This window comes from Falco peregrinus, chromosome Z, assembly GCF_023634155.1.
Source record: "Falco peregrinus isolate bFalPer1 chromosome Z, bFalPer1.pri, whole genome shotgun sequence".
NCBI classification, from domain to species: domain Eukaryota; kingdom Metazoa; phylum Chordata; class Aves; order Falconiformes; family Falconidae; genus Falco; species Falco peregrinus.
The window spans coordinates 75467767-75490853 of NC_073739.1; the positions used below are offsets into that span (position 1 = coordinate 75467767).

Here is a 23087-nt window from a genome sequence, read left to right on the forward strand (position 1 = left end):
CCTGCCAAGAAGGACTTGGGAGTATTGCCGGATGAAAGACTGAATATGAGCCAGCAGTGTTCACTCACAGCCCACAAAGCAAATCATATCCTGGGCTGCATCAAAAGAAGCGTGGCCAGCAGGTGGAGGGAGATGATTCTTCCCCTCTACTCCGCTCTGCTGAGACACCACCTGGAGTACTGCCTTCAGCTGTGGGGCTCCCGGTGTAAGAAAGACACGGACCTCTCTGAGCAGGTCCAGAGAAGGGCTGCAAAGACGATCAGGGGGCTGGAGCACCTCTCCTGTGAGGACAGGCTGAGAGAGCTGGGGTTCTTTAGCCTGGAGAAGAGAAGGCTCTGGGGAGACCCTCTAGCAGCAGCCTTCCAGCACCTAAAGGGGGCCTACGGGAAAGATGGGAAGGGGCTCTTTATCAGGAAAGTCTAATGATAGGACCAAGGGTAGCAGTTTTAAACTGAAAGAGGGTAGATTTAGGTTAGATACTAGGCAGAAATCCTTTACTGCGAGGGTGGTGAGACGGTGGAACAGGTTGCCCAGAGCAGCTATGGATGCCCCATCCCTGGCAGTGTTCAAGGCCAGGCTGGATGGGGCTTTGAGCAACCTGGTCTAGTGGAAGGTGTCCCTGCCCATGGCAGGGGCTTGAAACTAAGTGATCTTTAATGTCCCTTCCAACCTGAACTGTTCTATGATTCTAAGATACTATAATTCTATTATTTTATATCTATCTATATATTTTTTTTGTAAGTGGTAAATAGGTTTAAAAAATAAAACAACAATCCAACCTGCAAATACAGAAAGAATGGATTATTCAGCGGAATTTTTCCTGCAATGCAGGAAACTCTCCAGATTAACTGAATGTACTTTAAGTCAGTTTGCCTGTTAGGTAGCTAATGCCGTTAGCAATGCAGCCATGAATAACTACATTTTTGGCATTAAACTTGATCAGAGTAGAGTTATTTTCTCATTGGATCCTGTCCTATTTCAGGTTTGATTTATTCTCTTTGTTACTGAAATAGATCTTAAGTGGAAGTGATAGTCCTAATTTACCTTTTTTTTAAAAGATCTGTTTGAAACTAATTTTTTGTTGAAGGAAAACTCTGGGCTAGCTAGCCAAATGTAGTGAGAGCTCACCAGCTAACAAATTTGTTTCATTTATTTCTGTGCATAAATTATTTTTATAAAAGCAATAATGTTAATCGAATCATGTGTAAAATGGATAATGGGCTAGTACTTTGAAAATAAATATCTTGATCTTGTTCTACTATTCATTAACACTAATTGCTTCACATTTGCTTCTCAGCAGCTAGCCAGTTGCAATGAGTAACTCCAGTAAGCTGAAGCATGAAAAGGCTTCTGCTGGTGTATAACTGAATATCCCGACAACAAACCTCACCCTGAAACTAGTGCAGTGCCGTTCATACCTCTGGCAATACATATACTGTGACTAGAACTTTCGGCTTGCAAAGAAAAAAGCATGGTGCAGGGGTGTTGCCATCTGTTGCCCAGCCAACACCTCCATGCACTGCAAATACCCACTGCAAATCCCAAATGAAGTCCCCCAGGTTGAATCCTGTCAAGTAGTCATTAATTTCCAGTATTGCACTCATCTGTTAATTTTCACTGTTTACTTAATTCTGATACGTTGTAAACAGCAGATTGAAGACAAGGGAATTGGTAACAACTCATCCACTCCAAGGGGTGACCAGCAGCAGGTGATAAGATGTGAAGGTTAATTGCATTAAGATTCCAGCTGTTATTTCAAAAATAACTATGGTCCTTCAGAAGTTTCTAAATGATAATTATGATCCTGTGGGCTAGGCTGTCTCACTGGGCATCTCAAAGAGGTAACGCTATAGCGAGATACACAAATCAGACAGAACCTCACATGATTCAGGAATGCACTTTTTTCTGTTAAGTATAAATTCTGTTTGGACTTTTTAAGAAACCCTTCAACCACTTCTGCTTCAGAGGAAATTAGAAACTGGTCCAGTGCCTTAAGTTCCACCTTTAACATATTCCTAACTGGTTCACATCCGTCTGTATTTCTGCCAACACTATCCTCTGCCTTAGTAATTCTTCTTACTCTCTGTTATCTACCTCAGATTCCCTCTCTACCTTTGTGTTACCAGATAAATATGCTAAGATTTTTTTTTTTTTAGTCTTTTGTATTTGAGCTTTCCATTTCTTATATTATTTTCCATATCTATGCAGGTTTGTAATCTATCATCTTTGAAAAGGGGTGATCAAAAATATATATCCCTGTACTACTCCACATAAGGTATCACCCTGTCTTACATAACAGATAGTATTTCTCTGCTATCCCTCACACAATATATTCCAGCAATGTACTTGTCTTCTCATAGCCACCTCACAACTCACCACCAACTGATACACTCATGTTTCTCCCTGTCATTTCAAACTGTAAGCCCTCACTTTATCAAAGATTGCTTTGATATTCCAAAATGCACAGTATTCCTCTCCACCAGTCCCCCCCAATCTGTACTAATAACTTTTATAGTTTATCTAAGTATTTCTTAATCACACTGTAGCAATAGTTTCACAGAATTTCAGCTAGGTTACATTTATTGTACTTTTCTTGTTAAGGGAAACCAAAGTTTTCTCTTATCAAAGAAAATTATGAGATTACTTGGACACAGCCTACCTTTGGTAAACATGTATTATTTTATTCTGTTTCATATTTACTCTAAACTCTCCATTCTTTAGCTCCCTATTAATTCTATTGTCTCATACACTGTTAAATGTCAGGCTAGGGGAACCATTTTTACCACTCCTACCTATAATATATCCTTGTTATACTCCAATTACATAGCTCCACTCCTCTTTAGATAGATTAATTAAAAATCCTTTCTACCAGGCTTGTTATTTCATGCTTTGTCATCTCAGGGTGAGAGGTGCCTGCCTGTATCAACTTAATTGCATTAAGCTCTTTGCATTTTGTTTCTACCTCAGATACTGTAATTTCTACACTCACACAACATTAGGAGGGTTGTACTGTATCAGACCAAGAGTATCTCAAGGCGACAGTCCTCTCTGTAATCAGTCCTAAGCAGATGGGTCAGGAACAGCAAGAACAGGACAAGCAGATACAAGACTTCTGCTTAGTTCTCTCCAATTCCAACTATTTTCAGCTCAGAAAATTTAGTACCTTTCCTCTTTGGTATTCTGTGTTCTCCATGTTCTGTTTGCTGCCACATTTAAAACTGAGAAAAAGTTTAATATATTGCATCACTGCTCTTGGAAGCAGCACATGCTGTTCTCTTTAGATCCATTTGAGTAACGGACACACCGAGATTTCCAAGAGTTCCTCATCACAGTCTTGTCAAATTCTTTCTGTCATTCTGACTTCTATTCACTCACATTATTCTTCATATCATTTTCATCCTTCGCTCTTCTAAAATCCCTGGTTACATCCATTCCTTTTCCTGTTGGTTGCCTCCCTTCTGCTCTGCCAAACCACAGCTTCCTTGCTTCTCCTCATTCTTCAGTGCAGTACATGGCTTCATTCTACTTCTTTTCCCCAAGTAAGGCTCTTCTACTCTACTGTGAAGGCTCTCTCCTCCTCCCCTCCCTTCCCTTCCACTCCTCTGCCCTCCTCTGCCTTTGGCCACATTCTTTCATAGATCATGTTCTCCCTCTCCCAGTTACCTGTTCTCTTAACCTCTTGTTCATTACCAGCACTGTTTTCTCTTTCTTTTCATCCATTATGTTTTCAAATCCTCATCTGACCCCTACCATCATCTCCACCTGTGGCTCTTGTCGTTGGATCTTCTCTTTCATGGCCTCCTACCATAGCAAAAGCTTCCATCAGAGATCCTCTTGTGGTAATACCCACTCATTTTCTCTTCTTCCCTTTGGGTTGAATCCACTGCTATCTTTAGTAGTTACCACAGTTTTTTTCTTCCTAGTTCTTAGCATGATGGAAACACAGGTGAAAATCAATTGCCACTTCTAGTCAATGCATTCTCTATCCAGATCAGCCACATTTCCTGCTCAGTGTTTCACAGTTCCCTTTCAGCAATGATCAAAGGCATTACGTCCTCAGAAAGTGTTTTGTGGAGAGCTGGAAAAGCTCTGTTTCAATTGCTATGTGTGACCCAACATATGTAACCTGTAAGTTGGAAGGTCCATAAAACCCACTTCTCCATTTGCTGACTTGAGATCATAAGTATAGATTCCGCAGCCATCAACCTTTAATTTCCATAGACCTATACATGACCAGATGCAAGGCCTGTTCTAAGTCTGATTTTACCCTTGGTTTACTTCAGGTTGCATTTTTCAAGTTATTGACTGGAAATTTCAGCAGGTTTTTCATACACTTCAAGCTGGTCCACCAGCCTTGCAGAGGGCCTCAATCTGGGACTCTGTCTCTGCATAAAAAGATTTCCCTTTCACTTTTTCAGTGTATTGACTTTCTGGCTTCCCTGCAAGCCCCCTGGAAAGTGCTAAGAGTGAAAAGCAAAGCACCACAGGGAGGGATCATGGGCGCCTGGATTTCAACTTCCTACTGCTGTCAGTGGAGCATGCAGCAGGGTTTTACAATACGGTTTCATTGGTAGAATTTTTATTTCATTTCCCTTATCAGCTTTTTGCAATCCACCCTTTAAGCCCATAATTATAATGTCAACTTCAGACTTAATTCTCCAAAACATACTCAGGTGAAAGGTTTATTAGTTTTCAAAAGGACTGTGAATTTCAACGGCACAATTCACAGGAAGAAGCCTGTCAGAACATGTTCCTTTTCTGTTTATACTATAAGGCTTTTGATGGCATGGTGCTGCTGGGGTAGCTAAACCAGTCCAATCCTCTAAAGCTGAATCAGCCATATGGTATGAAAGTGCTAAAGCCAGTTTCATGAGCCAGCTTGTATTACATAGATATATGTTAGTTATGTTGGTATATGCCTATTCTAGGGGCAAGCTATGAACTGACTTCCATGTTTCTGTATTACAGTTCTTAGTGCATTTTGCTCCAGTCATTACAGAAATTATTTCAGTTTGCCTCTAAATGGTTTAACATAGACTGGGAGGGAAAGAACCACCCACAATTCCCTATAGGTCAAACTCTGTTAAACTCTAACAGAAACTTCTTGAACCCCCTGAAAACATTCTGGAACATGAAGAAAATCTTTCAGGGTTGTCATATTGTATTCGCAATGCTTGAAGTGGGATCACATTTTTAAGATTGAGATATTGTCACTTTAGCAGAACAGACTGTGTCATTCCTGCAAGGCACTCCTAGGCTATTCCTGACACAGCAGCCTGGATCAGCAGTCAGTTCAGCCCTTACAGCAAGATCACAACACCAGCCTGGAGCTTGGCAGGAGTTCTGACACCTGCTACTCTGAGAAGACAGACTAACGGAGGCTACTCCAGTACAGCAGCCTTTGCCATTCACTCTGCTACTCCACAGAATTGAGAGTGGCTGACCTCCTGCTGGGATGATCACATCACTGTGACTGAGGTATCACCATGCTTTATAATTACTGGCCATGGCATAGCACTTCAAACACCACAGAAAGACTTTTCTGTCACTTTCCAACTAAATTAATACATAATGCATCAAATATCCCTCTGCAAATTAGGTCAAGCCTCCCAGAAAAATTATTCAATGTTAAGTATGTAGGCTTTGATTTCAATTAAATATTATTAACTTTTATATGTTGTATATTATATACCATTTATATGTATTTAACTAGAAACGATATAAATTATAATTCTTTAACATTATCATTAAAATAATAAAAAACAGTGAAATGTGTTTCACCACAGTGCTTCAGTGACATTTTGAAAGAACCCTAAATTTCCTCGTTTTTCATATTGGAAGATTGTACCCAAAACCTCTGCATCACCTAGAATTCTTTGAAAAGTCACAGTGTTTGTACTTATTCCATTCTTTTATCCCTCATATGAATAAAAAATGAGACACAAACATAGTAATGTACACCAAAAAAAAGCTGTAAATCTCACTTGGAAATCGGGACTGAAGAGAAGACTATGGCTTCACACTGTTTTGTATTCCCACAAAAAGTATAGCAAAATGGAAATCCTGTTTTGGAAATACAGTTCCTAGAAAAAAATTAGGTTTTACATTTCTTAGAGTTGCTATTTGCCAACTCAGACAACTAGCTACACAGCCAGCACAACTTGTTAAATTTCACCTGACTTGCATTACAGATGCATCCACCACCACTCTGAGCAGGGCTCTTCCAGCATTATGAAACGTACCTGTGACTCTAGAGAGGTTAACTTTCTTACTTTCTTCTTCTCCTCTTCTCTCTTTGCTATTTGAGCTTTTGATTTTTCTTTTTCTTTTGACTTTTCCATTTTCTGAAGCTCCTCCACATAGGCATCATAGATCTCCCACTGAGAAACAGACAGAGGCAGGATTTATCGGGACCTGATCATTCTCCAGAAAACAGCCATCTATGCCACCACAAAAATATGATAGTCTCACAACAGTAACACTGCCACTGGAATCAGCTGAAGAGAACTGGATTGTTGCACAAAAAGCAAAGGATTGAAGCCCAGGATTTTTAAAGCTTGATGGGGCATGTCTTCTTAAGAACACATTATTGTATTCTTAACTTTCTCCTCCCTCCAATACTCTGCTTGGTGCTTTGACTCCATATCTTTCTTGTAGGACTTTCTGTTTAACTAATTTACCAGTGTTTAATAGGAAACATGCATTAAACACCTGCTTTATGACATTTCTTATGTGATGTGGGAAAATTAAATTGTAGCTGCTAAACACAATTTAGATCTTGGACTCCAACTCTGCAGCATATGATCAAACAGAAACCGACAGCAGTTTTACATCTTATGGCATGCCACATGCCACAAATGTCTTACTTCAGTAGATCCAAAAGTAGTTTTTCTACTTGAGAATTATTCATTAGTATTAGAGTGCTAGTACTGTATCTGAAGCAGTTATATTACTTTCAGGACAAAACAAAAGGCAACCTAATTCTGACACATCAGCTTTAGGAGTGGGAGTATGATTCAAACACAAAATATAGACTAGTACATTGGAATGAAGAAAAGTAGCAGAAACCTTTAGCAAAAAACCTGCATTGTGTTGTAAATTTGCAGGTAAAAATGAGATGGAAAGATGTTCCAAATATCAGGGAAATGACAAAGGAGATATGATGAGAACAGCAGCAGAAGGAGCAGAACAGAAAATCTTGGAATAGGAAATTGTGAGCATAAGGAAGAACAAGAAGGAAAAAGAGCTAAAACAAAGAGCTTACATTAAAATATTTTTTTATAACCATGCAAATATTCAACAGGATAAACAGAAAACAAGGCAATACTTTTCCTCTTGGTTTTCAAACATTTCATGCAAAATTTTAACAACCACCTGAGTATCTTAATAAGTTCTTTTCTTTCTAACTGTCAAGTCATCTCACTGCCAGAAAAAATGAAAGGAAACTCCAGCTGGAGGGAGGGAAGATCTCAGGACAATTACTCTGTGATTTCAAGTTCAGGAATAGACTGGATTATAGTTTTCAGCTTGACAGTGACACCTTCACTCCCCTTCCTATCACTTTCCTATTTACAGCATTTTTACAGTTGCTGCCATTACCTTATACTTTCTCCTGGGTGTTTCTGTGGTACACTGGTAATGAAACAATATTTTCAACACCAGTCCAGTACACCGGTTTGAAACAACATTGTATCAGTAATACATTTTGTAATTATCTGTGAGAATTAATTAGCAGAATCGGCTGCATTCCCTTTCCAATGAAAGTTATAGGGTACTTAATATGTAAAATGTAATGCAAAATAATTTTTTTTACATTTTTAAGAGATGGAGAAAATACCATACAGTTCTTCATCATGGATAAACAGGCACATTCCCACTATGTAAAACAGAGCTAAGCCTACTGCAACAGGCCTTTCATGTTCCTTATTCTATAGTTCTCATCGGGTTCAGCTTCAGACTTTAGAAACCCTATTTTACCTACAACTAAACTTAGACAAAGAAAAAAACACAGTGTTGCATATATCAGCTTAAGAACACTTCCAAGTATGTATGAACCCTTATAAATTCACAGCTGCATGAAATTTTCAGAAGTCTCCACTCTCTAAACACAGTGCTTAAAGTGGAGCTAGCACACAGACATGTTCTAAGTGCTTTTTCATTATTTTATTCCTGCATTTTGAGACATCAAACCTGCCCCCTCCTAAATAACCACAGCTCCTCTTTAAATAGCCAGCTGTCATGGTTTAACCCCAGCTGGCAACTAAGGCCCACAGAGCCATTCGCTCACTCTGCCCCCCTCCTCCCACTGTGGGATTGGAGCGAGGATCGGAAGGGTAAAAGTAAGAAAACTGGTGGGTTGAGATAAAGACAGTTTGAACAGGTAAAGCAAAAGCCGTGCATGCAAAGCAAACCAAGGAATTCATTCACCGCTTCCCATGGGCAGGCAGGTGTTCAGCCATCTCCAGGAAAGCTGGGCTCCATCACATGTAATGGTTACTTGGGAAGACAAACACCATAACTCCAAACACCTCTCCCGCTCCTTCCTCTTCTCCCAGCTTATATATACTGAGCATGACATCATATGGTATAGAATACCCCTGTGGCTAGTTTGGGTCAGCTCTCCGGGCCGTGCTCCCACCCAGCCTCCCACGCACCTGCCCACCAGCAGAGTATGGGAAACCCAGAAAGTCCTTGATCTAAAGCAAGGAACAACCAAAACATGACTATATTTTCAATACTATTCCTACACCAAACCCAAAAAGCAGCACTATACCAGCCACCAAGAAAAAAATCAACTCTATACCAGTGAAAACCAGGACTCTAGCTCACACACCACACAGTGATGGAAGATCTTCAGCAACAGGACAATCCCCTCCTCAGAGAGCCATATACCCAGAGAATTCAGTGCCTGCAAGCTGCAGCCCAGCCATTGCTGAGTCTAGAACCATTTTCACACTGTGGTTTCCCAACTTCCACTCATTTAAGAGTCTCTAAAGCAGACTGGCCAGGGTGGCTGGCAAGCAATAGATAAATTAAAAGCAGCTAAACTAAGACACTTGACCCTAGAAATATAAACTACTGCAAGTTCAGCCATTAAGGCAGAAAAGGGGGCCCACTAGTTTGCACTCAGATTTAAACCAGAGATCAGAGCCACATCATGGGAGTTCATTCCACTGCAAGGAATGCAAACACTGCAATTTTTTTTTCCTTTCTCATATCTCAGTTTCCTACTCTAAAAAATGCTTTAGAAGTGAAAAGGATATACCTGGTTAGCAGTGGCTGAGAAATTTTTACAAGGTGTAGGCTCCGACTGACATGCTCTTTCCTGAATAAAGAAAAAAACATAAAAACACACAATCTTTGCATTGAAACTCTTTGTAGTGACATAGTCCAGCTGTGGAAACAGCCTTCTCATAGCAGGTAGTTAGAATAATATTGATCTAGGATTAATTCAACACCCAAATGACTCCTAGAGCACTGCACAAACATTATCGATGATTGTGCAACTACAAATAGATTTTCTTGTGGACCAAAAGAAGTTCACAAGACCTTCTGATTTTTTTCCACATACTTAAAATATTTAATTTCAGTATTTAATTTTGAAGGAGTTGAAATGGTTTGTTCCACTCTACCATTTGAAACATTCTGCTACCGATTATGGTATCAGTTATGATATCCTACCAAATCTGAACAGTCTTGCCCTACGTATTGAAAACCCACTTGGGTACAGCAGTCAAAACAAAATAGTTCAACAGAATCATAACCTATAAATAATTTTTTGATGTTACTGAAATATTTTTATCACCATTACATCATCATTCTGAAATACATTAATATATTTCTGTGAAACATCCATTTCATGGAACAGCATTTTCTTTTTGTTGTGTCAGGACATTTTCAAGAATTTGTCTGTAGCATTTCACTGACCTCTGAAATGAAGCAGTCTCAAAGGTGGAAACTGCACATCCTGTACAGCACACAGCAGTACTGCACAGCTATTTAAGGTCTATATTCTGCTTTCAAAGGCAGAATGACACAGAGGCACACAAGCTTCTCCCAGTAAAATCAATGGGAAGAGAATATGCAGATCTGAGGACAGAGAAATAACAAATTCCGTGGCCTCAGCAGGGATTTTTGAAAGATGCAGAATCTTAGATGAGACTCTGCAGTAAGCTCTCCACTGTTGGATAAACTCTCCTGACATCGTCTGACTCTACTAGTCGGCAGAGATGGTATTCCTTCTAGGAGATAGTAGCTCTGGCAAAACAGTAACTCTTAATATCTCCAAGCCCATCAGATGTAAAGACATCTCACTTTATGTGTAATGGCTGAAAGAAGGGAAGAAGGCCCTCTGAAGAAACTGTATATGCTCTGATTCCAGGGCAGCCAGGAAAACAAGAGAATTTTCTCTCTGAAACTTGTATCTCTGATTCAGAAAGCTCCTTTTTGAGCACTTAGCCAGGAGCCAACATCACCAGTATTGCTTGGTCAGAAGGCCCTGTAAAGCCACACTCATTGGGATGGCTGCAGGCTCAGCAAAAAGCTTAGGGAAAGAAAAGGCCTTGGGTCTGTATGGTCTGGAAAGTGCATGCACAGACTGGGAGATGTACCATGTAGCAGCAGTAAAGTTTTGTCATACTTACATGGGTCTGTTACTGTAGTGCCTGTGCTTAATACAAGTGTAAATACCTTTATCCTTTTAATATAGGGGCACTTATATCCCTGGTCCATGGGTAAGAATTGAAGTACAAGGCCACAAAAGGACTCTGTGGCAAAAGGAAATTGAATTCACGGATTCCAAGACCTCAGCTGCTACCCTAACTGTTGCTCCATACTTTCTCTGATGAGAAAATAGACATGGAAAGTGTTATATCTAAGTAAAGGTTTAAGGATTTACAGTAGCACCAAACTTGTAGGCTGTGTAAAAGTCCATGAGGCAAGAATTTTTCTGTGACCATTTTCATCACCCCAAATATTTTACCGTAGTAAAAGACTGGGTTTTTCTCTTAATAGAGATCACAGGATATGACACAAACACAGATGATCCACATGCCCTCCCAAAGGAAGGATCCTCCAAGTCACTGAAGGAAATGGCAGCATACCCGCACAGGGTTGTTGACTGTCCTTGAAGCTCTCTCAATGAAGTTGAACTGGTTTGCAAGCTTCTGCTCCTTCACTCTTGGAGGAGAAGGCTCTTCAGCCTCTGCTGCCTCATCTACTTCTGCTGTTCCTGACCCCTCTGCCTCTTCCTCTCCTGCAGCCTGCAAGAAAACAGAGCAGTGAGTCCACCCTTAAAAAAACAGACATCTCTTTCCTTCTTCAGAAGCACTTGACAGCTGGATTTCTGCTGCCTAGTGAGGGAGACTGTAACTGAAAACTCAATATTTAAGATGGAAATTAGGAGACTTTAAGCAATCATAGCAAGGAGATTCTGGAATGGTATCTAAACAGGAATATGGAAAACCAGAAAATGAAGTTACTTTAAAACAAAGCCTGACATGAACGAGATAATATAACATCTTGGATAAATTGAACTCGGGGACCAGAACACGTTATAGTCCCACTACCCTGTGTTTTCATTTCCTTACTAGACAGTGAGATTTACCTGAAATTAGTCTGAAGTTCATTCCACGGCCTGGAACTATGTGGATAAGAACAAACTTCTCACAGTTTACTCTTTTCCTAATCAGCCAACTGCCTTTACATCGGGGCATTGCTTATTTCAGATAATTCTGCCTGCTGCTTTCATGCCTCCACATTTTTTTTCACCAGTTTCTCTTTCAGAAATGGACATACTGTCCAGAAAGATTCCAGATCCCAGCAAATTACACTGTATGTTGATATACTATCTGGATAAATACAGATCTGGTGTGAGGGACCTCATCCCCTTACACAGCTTCTCCAAACTGAAAAACGGCAAGAGGAACCCAGCTGTTCAGTAGAATCTGCAGGATCTCACCTATAGGAGAGACATCTGAGGCACAAAAGAATCAATCACAGAAGCTTCTCAGCAAGCCCATTTTATAATAAAGGAATTTCAAATCTAATATTAAAAATAAAAGGGACAGTTCTCACCTGACTATGGAGAATTACCTGAACATCTTCTGTGCTTTCTTTAATCTCTGCCTCTTCAGTTGTTACTGCAGAAGTCTCAACAGGAGCCTCTGCTGCTGACAGAAAGGATATGTGAATAAGTCCAGGATGATAGAACATACTATCCCATATTCTGCAGATCCTTCTATCTTCCGAAGCATTAATATACAGATGCATTCTTTCCTAATGCTATCTCATTAGACCACACGGTAACTCATCACCAGTTTAGAGGGTCATTGCTTGCTCAAGGCCACAGAAGGAAACAATGTTATTACTAGAATGAAACTGCAGTAATTCTGGCTGGACTGGAATAAAAAAAATTGATTTTGATTCAAAACAAAGTTCTGAAATCCACTTCTGGTCTGAGTAGCTTTGTTTCTGGGTATCCCTTCAGATCTGGACCTTTCTTCCCTCCAAAAGTGGCTGCAATTATGTACAACCATGAAGAATGCTTGCAAGGCACATAGAAGTTATAACATGTTTTTTTCTTGTTTATATGGATAAAAATGAATATACTAGTCTTTTAGAGAATAATGGATGTCTACATTCCAGTTCCAGCCTTGAGTGTGTAGTAATGCTGGCATCAAGCTGCTTGAAACTGTCTGGTTTGGAATCTCTGAAAAGCACTGCCAACAACAACAATCCATGCTTTCATGGCATCGAAGATCCCATTCAGCATTTTGTCCTACTTCAAATCATCATGCACATTTTGTTCAGTGTAAAATAAGAGAGGTACTGACCCTCAGAAGCTGCAAGTAACAACTGTTCTCAGGTGCTTATCCAGTGGTATCATTGTGCCTGACAGTTATAACCTTGAAAGGACACTCTTTGTGACACAACTTCTCTTTAACAAACAGCAGAAATTCAAGAGAATCCCTAGGCAGTACATCTTACCTTGCTGAAAATGCAAACCTAGAACTCTTTAATAACAACACAGCTTTTCAGCTCTAATTAAGGTGTCTCTTTGCCTGAAAACTTAAGAATGGTGATACTAGCTCAGATCAAAGGTCCAGCTAGTTCAGTATCTTGTATCTCACATTGTCCAGAAGTGGACATTCTGGTAAGAGTGTAAGAGTTAGTTACACATATGGTAATTTTCTGAATGATCACCCAGCTTCCAAACATTTCTGCTTGAATACTTTAAATTATGGCTGAAACTTTCAAAGCAGGCTAAGGAGTTTAGACATGTATGTCCAACTAACAGTAGTGGAAGATGTTTAAAAGACACTAAATAGCTCCATAAATTTCAGTGTTAATGTTTATCCAGCTCAAAAAGTATGCACCATTTTCTACACTGTGTCAGACATCTGGCTGATTGTTTTTTCTGGTTTTGTTTTCTGAGATGGATGCAAGCCAAAATAGGAGCTGTTTGATTATATGGTCATGAAGCATGATCCCTTATCATCATCAACATTATTCTCCCATGTTGAATACGTACCAGTGCCTAGTTGTAATTAATTGTGATTTCAGATACTAAACCTACCTGCTGCAGTGCTCAATCTGATACTCTGACGCCTGCCTTCATCTGAATCTTTGAGTATCATGTTTCCATTCAAAGAGAAGTGAATGGCCGTTTGATCCACATAGCTTATTGGCTTGTATGCTCGTTCCTACGAAGAGGAAAAAACCAACAAAATCAGCACAGAGAAAAAATACTTCGAACCAGAAATACTATGTACCCTAAATTGCTAAAGCTAAAAAGATCCATACTGATATTTTTTTACTGATATTATTTTTTACGTTTACTATTTGTTATTGGCACATTCACACCAAATTTCTTCCAGCAGGTATTTCTATCTCAGGACACTGAGAACCATAAATTAAAAATACAACAAAAAGAAGCAAGAACTTGAAACCTCTAGCTCTCCACCACTACCACAGCAAAGGAGTTTAAGTATAGTTCTAGTGGACTTCTACTACACAGCACTCGCTAAGAGATTCTCAAATCCTGTTGCGCTGAGATCCCTGAATGACTTGTTGTGCCTATACAAGAGCAGCATCACAGGTAGAGAGCAGCTCTAATCTGGAGACAGTACAGGCTTCTAGCACCATGCTCAGGTGTACTAATTCACCTATTTGATGCTAGCTTGATTGACATTTGCTTGTTGACTACTGTACAGTGCAGGCACACACCTAGGTTCAAACTACGTATTAAGGTTTTGAGCTGCACCTAAAAGCAATCAGAAGCCACTGCAGACCACAGATGCTTCAACAGTTTCTTCTTAAAAATATGACTGCTCTCTGTACCAATCACAGCATAGCATCAAGCCCACTTCAGTTGCTGTGGACAATTTGAAAATATGGATCAATCATCACCTGTTTCTATCCTATAAATATGAAAACAACAACACCAAATAGAAGATAAAGGGACCTTATTTGCTTCCACAAGACTGATTTCCTTTCTCTGGTGATCTCATGTAGTGGTTGGTCAAAGTAGTTACAGTATCACACAAACGAGACAGGTTCAGGAATATTTCACCTAGTTGTCTGTTCCTTGCCTAATGTTGGGGATAATCCAATGCCAGAACTAGAGGAGCTGTCCATGTGTCCTTTCTTTCATGGGGGCTGTGGGACACTGGAGTTGTTGGTGCCAAATACAGAAGCTGTGTGTCAGTTGGGAGCAGTGGGATTTGAATTGGGCGCCATACTTATCTCACAAAGCGGATATACTGGGTGCAGTCTAACACTCAACAATCAGCTGAGTGATGCCTGGGGTGAGGCAGGGGCCTCACAGCCCCATCTTGCTTGAGTAAAGCCAGAAAGACCTCCATACTTCTGTACCAAATCCTCCATCCTGTGTTGAAACACTGGGCTCCACTGGCCTTCCAGAACTGCCAGTCCTTGCTGAGGGCCAATTGGCACACAATGATTGACTCAGTCCCACCTCACCATGAGTATCAATCTGGCATTTAGAATCCTCTGTTTTGAGGACGAGAATTCCAACTAGTGGACAGGTTGATAAGCCTGGATCTCTCCCCCCCAGGCAGGGATGCCTCTTTGGCAAAACTTGTGCCTCTGACTATGTTGGATGTTACCCAGGAAAGTGTTGTTAACAAAGCGTTGAACTCTTACCTCAAGCTCAATTTTTGCAGTGCATTTATGAACAGCAATTCTGAATTTGTTGTATCTGTCACCTTAATAAATCATACATTTTTTCAACTTTGTGAAAGTGTTTCAGTGAAAGTCCTTGAGAGGGCTCTGACAGGCAAGCATTGACTCTGATAAGTAGTTGTACATATAATCCTTTAGACCTACACTGTTGACCAAGTTTGAGACTAGGATTGGAACTAGCCACACCTAGACTCTCTGAGAAGGAGTTTAGAAACCAAGGGGGTCCTTTCTGAACCTCATGACTCAACAGGAGGGCTCTTCCCCCCACTTAGCCATGTGTCAGGCTCATACACATAATGCAACAGGGCATAACCCTTCCAAGGGAGAAGTGGGCAGCAAAGCCGTCGTTCCACCCTCCCTCTGCGGCAGCCAGTGTTGCTAGCTGTACATGCTAGCAGGAGAAGGTTGCTTCAGGGTGTCCTGGTTTCAGCTGGGATAGAGTTAATTTTCTTCTTAGTAGCTGGCGCAGTGCTGTGTTTTGGATTTGGTGTGAGAACAATGTTGACAGGACACTGATGTTTTTGGTGATTGCTGAGTAATGTTCATAGTAAGTCAAGGACTTTTCAGTTTCTCAGGCCCTGCCAGTGAGAGGGCTGGAGTAGCACAGGCGACTGGGAGGGAACACAGCCAGGACAGGTGACCCAAACTAGTCAAAGGGGTATTCCATACCATATGATGCCATGCTGAGTATATATAAGCTAGGGGAAGAAGACTGAGGGAGGGGAAATTAGGCATTATAGCATTTGTCTTTCCAACTAACCATTATGCATGATGGAGCCCTACTTTCCTGGAGATGGCTGAACACCTGCCTAACGATGGAAAGCAGTAAATTAATTCCTTTGCTTGCATGCACAGCTTTTGCTTTACTTATTAAATTGTTCTTATCTCAACACTTGAGTTTTACATGCTTTTCTAATTCTCCACTCCATCCCTCCAGGTGAGGGGGGAGTGAGCGATGGCTACGTGGTACTTAGTTACCGGCTGGGGTTAAACTATGACACAGGGTAGTGCAGTGTGTGCTCTTCACACAAAAATGTGAAGGTGTGGCTCTTGGATGTTTCCTGGAAGTCTTTGATGCACCTTCCCCAGCTCACTCCACCCTCCCCTGCTCACTCCTACTCATCATGAATAGAGCTCTTGTCAGTGATTTCACAAAGCACATTTCTGAGCTCTTCTAGAATTCAAACAACTGAATCTTGATGTGAGGATACTGAGGCATGACTGTCTTACAGACTGAGTAAAGCATTGCCTTTTATTCTTTGACCACCACAGAATCAAAAAGTTACCACCTGAGATTAGCTGCACTAATTACGTTCACTGTCAAGATTTTATTGAGTAATTGTTACATCCTATTTCTGAATAAATACGTCAATGCTTTTAGACTTTTACCCTCTGCAAAAAAAACCTTTAGGAACCATTGGCAGTAAGTATGTAACAAGAAAAAGCCACATTACAAGGAAATTTACCTGGTTATAAATCAAAGGAAAACACAAAAACACTTAATTGAAAAAAATCTCATCCTGATTTTACAGGTCATCGCACACTTACTTTAAAGCTGTATCTGACGATATTCTGTGGAGCATGGGGATTATTAGCTGTCAGGATGCGTGTAAATTCCTCTTTTAATTCCTTTGGAATGGAAACAAAATAATATTGTAAATAAGGTCCACTATGAATACAATGTGCAGCATACACAAATCACCAGGTTTATGCTCAATTCTATGATGTTCAGTTCACTGCAGTTACCTCATGTGCAGCTGATGCCTCTACAAGAACAATGCTTGGAGCCAAGCTAGCTCAGAGTAGAATCCAGAACAGTCATTCTGCTTCCTACCATAGTATTTCAATGGGCTTTCTTGATTTCTTTAGCTGGCATGTTAATTCTTACCTAAGCTATGGTAGCAATTAAAAAATTCTAGCTGCATTCTAAAAGGCAAGAAGCACAACCTGTGTCTTGAAGCATAAATGGTCCAAAAATAAACAATAAGCTCAGTAGCAGTGCTTCCAGGACCAGCCAGTGGAAACAAAACCACAACTGGTGTTAACTGTTTTCACTGCCTGTGTCAGGGGAAGTAAGTATAGCTTCCCTTTGAGAGCTACTTGGAGGACAGGGAGAAATGCTAGAGTTTTAGAAGACATTGAGAAGAGAGAGACAACTGCAGTTGGAAGGGTGACCACCTGCAATCCTACTAAACCAAGCTGAAAATAAATGGCCTTAAAACTGTAGGACACCTCCCTGTCCTGTGTATCACACCGAGGCACGTGAAAAGCTCAGGGCTGCCTCTGGGGTCCTTCTTATTGGAGTGAAGCCTTGGCCCCGTTCCCCTCATGGATCAACTCCATGTAGTTACATTGTCTTAAGCCCAGAACTGTGTTTCAAAGCACGTTCTCCCTGTTCTGCAGCTGACAGACATTTCAGTTTATGCTGCAGACACTGCTTTAGCAAGTACTGCAGTTTTACTCTTGCAGAACTTTCTCCAAAACAAAGAGGTAAGAGGTAGGCTTTGGTTTACAGTTTCGTACACATCTCATGACAACTACAGGCACTGTTTTACTCACAGCTTCAGTCAGCTCCAGTTGATCTGGGGGTTTAACTAGAGTCTTTGCTGCTGCCCATTCATCTAACCCCTCTCCCACTTCAGTGGAGACATCTTCATCCTAGCACAGGAATGACAAACCCATTAGTGCACCAAGACTGTGACTGCTTTGCTCCCCCCCAAAGTAGCATTTCTGCAGGCATGGGGCAAGGAGTTGAAAACAGTGTTCCCCCTTCTGCCTCTGCTTTGAGCACAGCAGATAAACCCAAATGGCAGGCCCAAATCTGAAGACTGTTGAATGTGCACACACTTGCCAGCAAGGGTTCAGTAGGTCAGAGGAGCTGCTGTCTGAAGATAATTTCTGGCCGGTAACGAAACTGGAGTAACTCCAGTAACAAAAACTCAAGTAATTCTACTTCAATTTCAGTTTAAAGGTTGGCAATTCTGTTTCTTTTGGCTATGTAACACCAAAATGAGTCATACTTTAGGACTACTCAAGGGCACAAGTCAAAGACCTGCAATAACTTCTGAAGTGCTGTTCTATAAGCTACCTTTAGAAATTAGTTCAAGATACAAAGCTGCAGGGATGTAGCTCCTGGAGGAATGTTAACCATTTTCTTGCAAAGGCCAGCAGTTTGCGTTCTCCCAGCACAAAGAGCTGTTCTCTTTGGGCTGAGCACAGGTTGATGTCATGATATCATTAACAGGAAAATGCTTCACTGCAGGGACAATTTTCAATTAATTGTCATTACAAATACACTGCCATAATATACAGTTGCTGATTAAAGTGTTTAACTGCTCCCGGCAAAATTTCTCCCTCAGTTTGAAATGTATAATGGATTGATTTAAAATAAATCAATCATTCTTTTAAATACAGTTCTCTCAGGTCTGCTAAACTTTATGGCCATACAGAGCTGCTGAGGAGTCCAGGGTATAACTGAAAGCTGGCTGCAGGTACAGAGACTGGACCGAGCAAACCTTTGCTATCTGCAGAGTGCCACAAAAGTGAAAAGCACAATGCTGTTTAAAAATATGCAGTGGCTGAAAGTAACAGAGAATCCTGCATATGCCAGGCACCTAGGAAAAGATACAGGCTGCAGCCTTTTTCTTCCCCCAAGGGAGCGGTTATGAGGCGAGCTTCAAGGAAGGCCAGGTGCTCTGATATACAAAAGACCAATGTGGCAGAACACTTGTGATTTAATGCTCCCTGCATGTACACCTGCTTGTAGGACATTTGTCATACTCAGGTTCAATGCCAATTAGTTCAGTGGGTGATTTCCTTAGTGAGTCAAATCAAAAGTGTTGTTGGTTTAACATTTTTATTTATGTTTATGATTTAAAACTAAATAACTTTTCACTTTTAAAGGGTCAAAAGAAACAAGACTGTGATTTGTCCTAAGAAAGTGAAGAGCTGTTTACCACCATGACTGTTTAAAGGCATGTAAACTGTCCTTCCATCTATGTCAATGGGCTAAATAAAAGGAAAGGAGATTAAGTCAAGGTATTCTAAGTATTTATTTGCCCATAATAAAAACATTATCATGAGGCTAACAGTCAAGAAGTTTAGGCTACTTTCACTAATGCTTGCATTTCTCTGTTAATTAAGTGAATATGGGCTGTTTTGAATTTTCTAAACCAAGCAGGCATTTTTCTCACAGTCTATGTCAGCTTAAATTTTGGAATTTACAACCCAGACATTTTATTTTAATCTTTCATATTGCATTTTACCTAAATTGTGCCCTTGCTTTAGCTGCCATTGTTATTCTAACCTGCTAGTGTAATTCCCTTCTCAGTGGAAATCTAGAGCAGCCCTTTACTGCTAAATCAATAGAAATGTTACCAATTCCATAAAACAAACCATTGTTCAGACTGAATCCACTTTGCACCTCACAGATAAAGATGGAAAAAACATTTTTTAAGACTCATGGATTTGTGGATCTTACCCGTTTTTTAGATACAGCTTTAGGTGGCCTTAGTGGTACTGTCTTTCCTCCTGAAGGTCCACTTTGGCCCTGAAGCGAGAACATACCCAATGTAAACCTTCTAAACCTTGTTTCCTAATTTAACCAAAGCAGAGTAAAAATTGAATGTGCTTATTAATGCTTGCTCCAATGGTTTGTTTCAAAAGCTGAATATAGCAGTGTTTTGTCTATAAATCACTTGAATGAAAGGCAATCACTTTCACAATACAAGACAGCAGTTTATCAGCGTGAAGAAACACTAGGTTCTAACCTTCTTACTACCTGTGATACAACTATAAGTCATTCTCATGGGATTCTAGTGCATTACTCAAACACACAGAAAGGCTGTTCTTGGCCCAAATGCTCTCATGTGACAGTAAGCCTGAAGACAGCAGATCAATACCTACAAAGCCACGAGTGTTGAGAAAACATGGAAAACACTGATAAGTAGCTGGGAAGTTAACTACTGCCAGCCTGTCCAAGCACATCATAGAACAGAAATTTTTTTACGACAGGCTTTAAGGAAAACAATGAAATAATTACTGACAGGGAGCCTTACAGAGTATTTCTAAGGGAGATTACCCAAAGGTTAAGGAATAACAGAAGGGCACCAGTGCCAAAGCTTTATGAAAACTTTACAGAAAGTGAGAGAAGAAATGAAGAGGATCCTTTCAAGAAGATGCTGAGGGACAGTCAAGACTTAGAACCCAGAAGGCAGAAGGGAGAGAGAGCTGATAAATCAAACAAAGGAGACAACATTAGAAATCTTGGCAAGAACAGTTTCAGGACGGATCCCAGATAACACTGGATGGGATGGATGGAAAAAGCAGAGGAGTTACTTGGAAAAAGTAAAGAAAAGAAGGGGATACTAGAGAAGAGGGAAGGAAAGTAAACGGGTGGGAGAGCAAGCTCCGATGGGTTTACTGATTTTCTTTAGAAGAACATTAGGGTGTGCCTTTCAGCTCAGATTAAAGGTCCGCCTAGCCAAGTATCTCTCTCTAACAGTATTCAAAAGAAGGTATCTATGGAGCTTTCTCCAGGATACCCTCTCAGCTTGACATATGGACTTGGAAACATAAACGCTATCCTTTTTATTTCGTATCAGTGAACCTTTTTCTCCATAAATGTATTCAGCCATTTTGGAATCCATGTGCCTTTTTAGCACATGCAACTTCCACAGCAAGGACTCCCATGGTACAACTACATGCTAAAGCAAAGAACTGCTGCTTGCTTTTCAAGTCTGCCACTTGCTGCTTCCGTCTGCTTTTCCTAGTCCTTCTACAGAAAAGCCCAGCTTTATTACATTATTTATTGTTCATCTCCTTTTCCATACCTCTTAGGAACACCTTAAGGAGCACGAGTCTCTACAGAGATTCCTAGGCTCCTCTCATGATTCCCCTTCATTATGAAAATTAAAAATCCATTTCTACCATCTGCTTCCTATGTATTAAACAATTAAGCAGCCATAATGACTTTGACCCAGTATCCCCAAGCATTGTTTCTAAAGCCCCATTACTTGTTAAGACTTGACAAAAAGAATTCAGAAAAGAAACCTTTTCAGAAAAGAAACCTTTTCAGAAAGGAACAAACTGTAGCAGAGATGCGAGGCTGAGTCTTTCAGTGTTGTTTCTGTTTGTACAAGCTAAGCTATGTAAAACTGTTGTTACAACAAGGCATCAGGGATTATTTTTATTCCAGAAGATACATATTAAAAGAGAAGAAACATGAGCAGACTGATACATTTTTATGCTTAGAAAATGTGCCTCACTTTGAAATACAAATTTTTATGACTCAAGTGGAGAAAATAAAGAGTTACGACATTTCCTTTAAAATCCCACAGTGGGCTGGTAGCAAAGCGGAGCAGAGAGCCTAGGAGCCCCAGCACCACAACACTACTGAGACCACTGGATTACGCAGCTGGCCTGTCTCCCTCATGTCATTGCTTGGCAATGGGCAACAGAGCATCCTATGCTACAAGCACCATGCTACATATTAATTAGATGTGATTTAAACTACAACATTTAAAACAGATTTTCAGAGCAGAATTTTACTCAGATCCAAACAAAAATCAAAGTCTTAATTTTAAACATGAAACAAAGCTTACGCAATATTAGCCTTTGTAAATGAGTCTATGAAAGCATTTATCCAGCAGCAAAGGCATTGACAAGGCAATCTGAGGGTAATTGGTTCTGGCAGTTGCACAGATTTCAGTTAACATAATCCAAAGAGACACCTGTGAATAAATATCTGCAACTGTATTAAAATCCAAAAGTGACACTGAAAAAAAGCTAGAGTGCACTGGAAGGAAGCAGCACAAACCCTGCCCTGCTCCCCACACCTTAAAGCATTTGTAGGGTAGAGCATGAGCAATTTTTCTAATTAGCCAGGGGCCTATGGCTAATTTTCTTTATTTCTTTTGTTTCTATACAGTATCATCATGGTTTTACAACTGCTACTTAATTATATAGTACAGGCCTGGTATGACAGAGAGGCCCTGAGGAGACCTAGGATGTGGGAGAGCAGAGTAAGGCAAGGAATGATAAGAGATGGGGTGCAGGCTTGACATTAGAGACCCCACAGCTGTAAACATCTCACCACTGGCCAGTTAGAGAAATGCAGACCTGCAAACAGGGGAACTGGACAAAACTGGGTTTAGGAGTAACAAAGAAAAGAAAATAGCAGTACCTAGCATACTTAAGAAGTATCATCTACAGTAACATCAGGTGTAATGTGGAACACCAGACCAATGAAGGAAGTGAAATGTGAAAGTATGTTAGCTAACATATGGAAGAAACTCCCAAGTGGGTCCTAGAGTGGAGAAGAAACCATCAACATGGACATCTTATCCTTCCGAGCGAAAGACCCCAGATGCTGACAACTTGCTGTAACATTCCCACCAACACCACCATTGACAGCAAAATGAAACCATTAACCTTGGAAAACAAGAGGACCAGAAGAAGGGTGATCACAATACCAGAAAAGGAGTAGACAATGAGAAGCTTGCATGCAACAATTTTAACTGCATTGTTATTATTAGTAATGATATTTTTTTTTACTCAGAAGTACTTCTTATTTTCTGTAATAATCACATCTGGTCTGATGATAATGTTTAGACTAAGATTTCAGTAACACTAACATTAAATTCTCAGCTATACAAATAAGGTGTCCTTCTTCTTTGCCCATAAACAAGATTTTGAGTGTAACAAAGTTTACAAACTACTTTAAAAAAGAACCAGGCTCTGAATGTCTTAATTTTGATCCCATGCACGTTTTTACCCTTCATCAAAGTGTAGCTGGAAGTACCACACTCAGTTGTGTAGAACTGGGAGAAGATGTTCAAGGGAGGGATCTCATTGCGTCAGTTGGTGGGATTTACCACCCTTCT

General features: G+C 40.4%; 1 protein-coding gene across 3 annotated transcripts in view; it reads right to left on the reverse strand.

Moving 5' to 3' along the window:
* Positions 1-23087, reverse strand: part of DNAI1 (dynein axonemal intermediate chain 1) — a 153209-nt gene that overhangs the window by 122324 nt on the left and 7798 nt on the right. The window contains exons 2-9 of one of the 3 annotated variants that reach the window (XM_055791146.1): positions 19685-19753; positions 17764-17862; positions 16753-16833; positions 13577-13703; positions 12094-12167; positions 11103-11261; positions 9266-9325; positions 6243-6380 (exon numbers count right to left, since the gene is read on the reverse strand). In XM_055791146.1, the coding sequence (XP_055647121.1) occupies positions 6243-6380; positions 9266-9325; positions 11103-11261; positions 12094-12167; positions 13577-13703; positions 16753-16833; positions 17764-17862; positions 19685-19753 (807 nt within the window). The remainder of the gene's footprint in view (positions 1-6242; positions 6381-9265; positions 9326-11102; positions 11262-12093; positions 12168-13576; positions 13704-16752; positions 16834-17763; positions 17863-19684; positions 19754-23087) is intronic. The other 2 variants (XM_055791147.1, XM_055791148.1) reach the window with 2 other exon arrangements.